Source organism: Papaver somniferum, chromosome 4, assembly GCF_003573695.1.
Source record: "Papaver somniferum cultivar HN1 chromosome 4, ASM357369v1, whole genome shotgun sequence".
NCBI classification, from domain to species: domain Eukaryota; kingdom Viridiplantae; phylum Streptophyta; class Magnoliopsida; order Ranunculales; family Papaveraceae; genus Papaver; species Papaver somniferum.
In genome coordinates, this window is record NC_039361.1 from 13,743,855 (window position 1) to 13,752,166 (window position 8,312).

At 36.5% G+C, this 8,312-nt stretch overlaps 1 protein-coding gene across 2 annotated transcripts; it reads left to right on the plus strand.

The window, feature by feature from the left end:
* Window positions 1-4,828: 4,828 nt before the first annotated feature.
* Window positions 4,829-7,939, plus strand: LOC113274772 (F-box protein CPR1-like). 2 transcript variants are annotated; one of them, XM_026524161.1, is made up of 2 exons: window positions 4,829-6,178; window positions 7,505-7,939. In XM_026524161.1, the coding sequence occupies exon 1, from the start codon at window positions 4,959-4,961 to the stop codon at window positions 6,165-6,167; it is 1,209 nt and encodes a 402-aa protein (XP_026379946.1). In that variant the 5' UTR covers window positions 4,829-4,958; the 3' UTR covers window positions 6,168-6,178; window positions 7,505-7,939. The 2 variants fall into 2 exon arrangements, with proteins under 2 accessions (XP_026379946.1, XP_026379945.1); XM_026524160.1 differs by having other exon boundaries at window positions 4,829-6,159.
* Window positions 7,940-8,312: the final 373 nt, after the last annotated feature.

Genomic DNA, 8,312 nt, shown 5'->3' on the forward strand with positions numbered 1-8,312 from the left:
TATTGTTCTGGGGGCGTCACCATTGCTGATGGACCGCAGCTAAAGGAAGCTTGGATCCTGCTATTGTTCTCCAGTTCAACATTTCAGGAGTTTGTCGGACTTTTGTGCTTGTATTGTACCTTTACAAGCGTATCAATAATTCGTTTTGATACTTGCGAGAAAGAGATGACAGTACCAAACTATCATCTGCTCTAGATACTACATAAGTGTATCAATGTTTGGACTTGGTACGCATGATTAAACGCTGGCAAGTGAGTAAAGGAATCAGCTGGCAAACAAGGATCCTTCTTGTTTTCCTTCACTTCTATGGACTCCATTCAGGTACAAAAGGTAGAGTAATTTGTACTCTACGTAGGTACGTATACAATTTTCGAAATCTATAATTTAGATTCAATATTACAGAGATGATTCAATTGAGACTACCAGATCAGTTGATACCAATGGTAATTATTTCTCTAATATTTTATTAGAATTGGGAGAATTTGCACACTAGAATAATGCTTAGCCGCATATCAGTATGTAAGTTCAAAGATGCTAATGGGACTAATTGATTATGTTGCGATTTTACTTCAAAGGAAAAGTTTTTAGTTTTGCAGATTTTAGCCTGTCACGGACGTGGGTTAGATGTTTCTACTATAGTCTAGACATTGGAAGTAACACTCTCATTTGGCAGCGGCTCTTAGGAGGGGAGACAGTATATCTTACCAAGTCAAGAAATGTGCTAAAAAGACCAAGAATTATCCTTATGAATTTGATTGGTTGATTCCATATTTAATTCCCTCACTTAAAGAGCTGTGCTAGGTGGCACGCAGGAACGCACATAAGAACTGTGTAAGGTATAAGGTTAAGATGTATGGTTATGAACTCCTATTGTATTACTCAGACTTTGAGAGCATCTACTAACGAAGGCACTGTGGACTGTACTACTGAGTTTAAAATATGTCCACTGATCATGTTAATGGTTTGTTAACTTTCATATCCAATATCTGCAGCTTACAGGTAGTTGACAATTGAACTTTTGTTGTTCAAAATCTACCTTAAAGTGCGAGGCCTTCTGTAAAATTGTAGCATATTCTTGATTAACTAATTTTTATCACTAACCTTGGTTGTGAGTATAAGTTAATCAGGTGAATGACTAGGTGCAAAGATGAGGCGATGGATGTGGAATTGGAACACTAAATTTTACGAATCGAAGTGCGTTCTCTACCAACAAAAGCATCCGTGACGTTACTAGTGAGTATTGTGCAGCAATTTATCTCCTTAAATATTATGAAAAGGTACAGTGGAACTCGTTACAGGTACCAAACCACATCTTGAGAAATATCTTTGATTAGGTAAATATCTTCTTGGAGTGAAAATTGATACTCAGGGTTAACAGTCCTAATACAAGTCTTGTTTGTGATTTTCGATGAAAACTATATTGGTAGTACACCTTTATAATGAGAATGTAGAATAAGAAAATTCTAAAATATGCTGGGATTTTCAACTAAAGGAGAAGAGGGTAGGTTTATCATGCTGGTTTACTATCCTAGTTGCCATTTTAAACTTACTGGAAGTACTAAAATGTGGGGGTACCTTTGGCCATAGGCATACTTGGACGGATTCAAGGCATTTTGGCCAGTTGAGTTGCTTATGCTTCTGTAGGCTAGTGCACCTTTTTGTTCCCAAAAGGAACATTTGACTTAGGTAATGATACATAAGTAGATGTTGATAAAGTATCCTTAATGGTTAATCAGATGTGGGACAAACTACAAGGTTTGGAAAATAAAAAATGTACCTGATATAACCATATTATACATATATGTATAAACCTAGATACTTATCATACCACATGTCTCTATTATGATATTTTGTGATGTGACAAATATATAACTGTTTTACATCTACTAATAAATCAGTGTATTAAGATTTGACAGGAAACTAATATGTTGTTGACGTGGTCTAAAGGATCAGTAGGTAACCAAAAGAACTTTTGAGGATATAGTTTCTGTCTAACTTGTTTAGTACGTTTTGTAAAACAGATGTGTATATCCGCGTTTACCCTGGGAAATCACAGGGATGCTCTGACTAAAGGATAAGAGATTGGAATGCATGATGTACATATTTTAATTTCAAATATGTGATTTATATTGCACTAACCTTAATCTTGAGGAAGATGTAAAGAATGTACTACTGAATAGTACATGTATTTTTTATATGCTTTACAACCACATATGAAATATGTGATATTTACGATTTGACTGAAAAAAGGCCAAGTTGGCTGATATGATCTAAAGAATCGAAGGGAACCAGATGAAATTCTAAAGAAAATGGTCTTTGTCAAACTCGATGTGTTTAACGTGTGTTGTAAATGTGTAGTATATCAAGTGTATACGAATACACTAGTATCTCAAAAGAGTGGGATGATCTGATCAGAGACTTGCGATATGACTTGCCATACTTGAGGTACATCTTAAATTGTGTATGTAATACATATTGTACTGACCTTAAGAGATGTTGTTGTTTCAGGATATGGAAAAATCTTAGCCTATGTGTGTATCCTCTTAAGGAGTGTCTGTCTAAGGAAGTCCTTAAAACAGACAAGATGAACTTGTATTTTGGAAAAATCAAAGTTCGTGTGCTTTAATTCAAGCATAAGAGGAAGACGAATGATTACTAAGATGCTTCTTAGAAGATATTCCTCTGTGACCGAAGCCTGTGGCCATCATTGCAGAAAATCAATTGACTATGTGAGTCTAAAGTAAATGAGCAATGACAAAGTCTAGACATACTCGGGGAAGGCTAATTCGGTAAGACAACTATACTCTTTAATGAAGTAATTTTAGTTGATTCGTGAAGTCAAAAAGAGATCTCAGTAGACATATAAAGTCTAAAGAAAACCTCATAGACTTAGGGAAGTCAACAGAAAAATTAGTGGTCCTTTGACGAAAGGATTTTCTAAAGAGATAGTTCGTAATTATACATCGAGGGGGAATGGGACTTAAGCTCATAAAAATAAACTTGCCATGAAGGATACTCAACCTTGCTGACAGGATATCCCAAGATCAAGGTTTCGAATGAGACAACTAATTTATGGTGGGTAAAGGTAAACACTATCAGAGAATTATATTCTCTCTGTCCCTTCCCTATGGTATAGATGTGATAGTGTGACTGCATGTGAATGGTGACTTTTAATAAGTCTTAATGAGTTCTATAGTTTCAATTTTAGATTGAAGTGGGGTGTAGCAGTGAACACTCTTGATGGAACTCACCTATCTGAATGAGGAAGTGGGTCGCTTCCTATGAGAGTATGAGCTGATTCTCTAGAGCATTCTGAGAAACAAGACGTCCAGGGCTAAAATGGACACAACGGCGGAGCTTGGTAGCAACCTTGGAGATATCATGCGTGGTTGTTATCGCGAATTACACCAAATGTTAGACAGTTCAAGACCTTATGGACACTGGCTAATAAGTAGTTCAGGTAACCTCTCACTAAGCAAAGGTTCAAGACCTCGTGGACACCTATGCATATTCGTGATATTTCCTTCATGTGGGGGATTGTTGGAAAATCACCGGTTTTATGTGAATTAAAATTTAGTATAAAACGGTTTTTTAAAATAATTAAAATACTTTCCAAATTTATCTCTTAGATTTTTACGGGATAAATTTACCTTATATATTTTTGATTTGTGTTAGGGTTTTGTATGCAGAAAACCCCCTCTTGTATCCGTGCGTTTTTAGAACTTTTTCTTCTTCGTTTTTTCTATGACTGATACAAGGGTTTAAGTGCTAACAATTCCATGAGTTTTCCGATGCCAAGTTTTAAAAGGACAAGTTTGAATGTGCTATTCAAACTTGTTAAGATTGTTGTATCTTGGAGGCAGATGTACCCGTAGGACTATAACATCATCTTTTCATAGTGTAGCCGGGCATTCTTGTCTTAAGGACAGTATGTTGAACATGCGCCTCAATCTACCATTACAAGTTTCTTCTCTCTATGTTGTTTAATAGGGATGTTCATTACATCAATAATAACAGGAGACGACACAAAAATCAGATAAGTGCCTCTTATATTAATTAGTTGTTTGATCAATTTTAATTGTTATTCCCCAACATAAGACCCACAGAATCTCCTTCCAAATCCTCTATTTCACATATTTAAAAAGCAATGGCACTACAAGTTATGGTGAAGAAAGAACCCAGTTGAAAATCAGGAGGATAATAAGTTTTCTACTCAGAACTTTATTGCTTGTAAATTAACAAAAAGAACACTATGCTTCAAAAAAAAAAAAAACACTCACACATTTGTCAACCCAAGACCAGTAGTCAAAGTATTGACCGGTGCAGTGTTTTTGGCCACTGTCGTCATCTTTGATCCTCTTAACACATTCCTGTATGCCGTACAATGATTCGTATTAAGCGATTAGTGTCTCATTAGCCTAACCAAATAACTATTTTTGAGTTTTCTAGTCCAATATTAATTTCTCTTACTAAGGTGCGGATGAATTCACGGATTTCAAAGTCCAACCGCAACCAAACCACTAAAAAGTGCAGATTCGAGAATTCCTCCCGTTTCCGGCTCATAGATCTTGTGAATTGGGTTTCATCCGTAATTTTGCGGACAGATACCGGTAAAATTCACGGTTCCGTACTTTTGGCTCACCCCTAGCCTTAACCAACCGGTACGCGCATCCTGCCACGCCTTAACCAACTTGGTACGCCTTGTACGGGAGCACACCCTGCCACCCTTCAGACCGGCCCGTATGACGGGCCTAGAAGTACAAGCCAGGCGGAAGCAAAATGGTTAGGTGGGGTGGGGCAGTAACAAGTATTGAGATCTAGATGTGAATACGAAAGGGTAGATTCATTGCTCCTTTACGAAGGGGAGATTCCAAAGAGCCCTCTTGTTCAAAATGAGAAACAATATCATCAATATTTAACAAAATCCTTTCCGAAGAAAATCAAGAGAATTCAGAGCGATGTCATCATTGTCAAGCCTTCCTGAAGAGGTTCAGGTAGACATCTTTCTCAGATTACCGGATAATTCAATCTTAGCATGTAGATGTGTGTGCAAGCCCTTGTGTAATCTACTTTATAAACCTAGTTTTATCAAGAATCACCTTAATCTATCAATTCAAAGTAACCGTAGATTCATGTTAGCTATCGATGATAACAAAGAGATGTACTCTATAAATTATGATTCAAGATCAGCATCATCATCAAGAGTTGTAGGTAATAGAGCTGTTCATGTTGGTTACCCATTTTGGGATAAGAATATTAAAACCCTTGTAGCTGTGGGTTCTTGTAATGGCTTGATTTGCTTAGGAATTTCTAGTGGTAGAAAGAATATTGATGAGAAAAGTTGTATTTGTGTTTGGAACCCATCAACTGGTGAATATCAGAACATTGAAATCCCGGTGAACGACTTCAATTATTCGAGTGAATTAAGCTACTCCGTTAGATATGGGTTCGGATATGACAGCAACATAGATGATTACAAGTTAGTCAGAATTTTAGATAATGAAATTGAAGTCTATACTTTAGGGTCTAAGTCATGGAAAACTATTCAATGCACAGAACGTTACATCGCAATTCCTGGTCACAATAGACGTTTGAATGTTAAAAGAAGACTCTCCGGTGTTCTTCATAATGGATCCGTTCACTGGTTAGGTGGAACTTCGACTGAAGTTATAGTCTTTTTTGATATTAACAACGAGACATTCATGGATATTCCCTTTCCTGAAGAAGCTTTGCCACCTCTACCAGGTGACCGAATTCATAAAGATGTGGGTGTGTTTGGAGACTGCCTGTGCGTAGCTGTTGTTGTTGTAGGTTTTATGACTGAGGTGTGGGTGATGCAAGATTATGGAGTAAGAGAATCTTGGGTTAAACAGTTTACAATTAATGGACCATCGGTGGAAATAATTTGCTTACCACTAATGCCAAGATGCTATCAATATTCTTTTTCCAAGCCAACATGGTCTCTTGAAAATGGGGAGATTCTAATAGATGAGCACCGGGGTTTGGTATCATATGATCAAAGTAATGGGATAACTAGGCGGGATTTGTTCGACAGTATGGCTACGAGCAGGTATATAGCAAGCTATGTGAAAAGCCTAGCCTATATGAAGTCAGGTACTTATATGGAGAAAAGAACTACCAACGGAGACCAGAAGAAGCGTAAGTGACAAACATTGAGGTAAAATCATGTATCTTATGCTCGTGGTCATCTTTTCAATTGATATACTTTATGGGGTCTGCAACTACTTGTGTAGTTATAATGAAAAATTTGTAGAACCGACTTATTTGATTACATCTTGTATATACTATTATAAAACAGATTTTCTTCGTTTTACAATTCAATGATAGCAAATTTTACTACTAGAAATTAGTGATTTCTATAAGTTAAACAAACCAAGTACCAGAAATGAAGAACATCTAAAAGGGTTCTTCAGATACCATTAACATGTACAAATGCATTTAGGAAAAATGTTAATGTAAGGGGATTCCATGATATGCAAAGTTTGAAACTAAGGCCTATTATTACCATGTCACAAAGGAATATTCTTCCTTCTCCTCCTCCCCCATTCACAATGTTCGATATCTAATCAGCTAGTAGTAGTAGTAGATTTAGAGGGATACAGATATGCGCATAACTGTATGGTGACTGTTTGTGGATGTCCAACACTGTTGAACAAGAGGGAGACATTGCCATCACTTGAGGTCTAAACACTCTATCCCTGTTGTCCACTATAATCTGATGCTGTGTCTAAAGCACTCCAAAATGAGATGAGTTGGAACTTAGATGAACGTGTCTTACATATACTGACCACCTGACGGAAAAATTTGTACAGAACTAGGATGAGTTAGGAGGACATGATTTTTCTGCAGTACTCCAAAATAGCATGAGCTTGATGAAAATGTCCAGGTACATGTCGGCTAATCTGATTCTTACATCATCTTCGTAGTTATATGTGCCTATATAACTGAAAGTAGCTGGAACAGGACTTCCAATGAGCACTAACCATTTTCTGATCTTTGGCACCATTTAATGTTTGTATGTTGCGTGCCAATTGTCTGTTTTTTTCGCGGATTTATATCCTAGTGATATCTATCTTTTGTTGTTCTTTTTTTTTTTGCTTCTCCTTGTACCATACTAACATTGGCTTCTCCGACATGTGATCCTTAGAGCATCTATAAAACTATGCATGCATATGAAACTGTTGTACATTGATTACACCCGCAGACAAGCACACAAACTATAAAATGCAAGAACAAATATAGTCAAAATTATCGTTATTGCAATCCCTTGAATTTTACATAGAATCAGTTTTGTGCTGTGCAGCAGACAAAGTAATGCTTTAACATCATTTGAAAATTAGATCAGATTGTTATGTTGTGAGACAGTTCATTGCATTGAAATTGGGTTTACATCGTCCGTGCCTGTCTGTCCGTCTGTCTTCATTCACTAACTTTCCTTGTTTCTCGTAATTTTAACTCATTGATTTGTTAAATTATTTTACAGGTAAACATGTATAAGAATCATTTTGAGATCTCATCACCAGTGATAATTGTCGCCAACAATGGAAATGCACTCACTGTCGTGAAGGCACAATATAAATCTCTGCAAGATAGTGTGTGTGACAATGGTCTAAGAATCAAGCTTTTGCTTGAATTATGAGATTTTTTATTTTTTTTCGGATGTTGGTTGAGGGTGAATCCGTTTACCTTAAAACAAGGAGGGTGAATCCGTTTGTTTATCCGGGTGCAACTGCTTTTAATAAATTTTCATATGAACTTCTTATCGCCAGCGGGGCTAAATTTTTGTGAATGCCAGAAGAAATTGTTCGGCCCCAATAGTGAATTTCCCTGGCTCCATCACTCAAATCAACATAAATCATCGAAAATAAGGAAGGTGTGATCTGTTTTTTTTTCCTAGTGATGCAACTTATTTTGCTTATAACCATTTTTATGCTTTAGATTTTAAAAGCTGTATTTGGCAAGTTTTTTTGTTCTTCAAAATTTGTCGACTTGGTTTATGTCTCCCTCCAAATTCTGTGCTATCAGTGAATTTCTTTACTATAGTAGATTTTAGATTTCATAATTCATAGTGCAAGGAAAGTTCACATTTCACAGACACAGATAGGCACAGCGTAATAAACATCACTTCCTCCTAAAAACTGCAAGCTTATTATAGGGGCGGAATGGTTTATTAGACGGGGGCATTGTGATAGTAATGTACCTTTAGTTGGTGAAGGGATGTCCTAAAGGGGATGTAAATTGACTAGATTACCCTTTTCACCTTAAATCAACCAAAATCAAATCAACTTTTT

Excerpts from the sequence above, each read along its gene's own strand:
- LOC113274772 (XM_026524160.1), top strand. The coding sequence starts at position 4,959 with ATGTCATCATTGTCAAGCCTTCCTGAAGAGGTTCAGGTAGACATCTTT.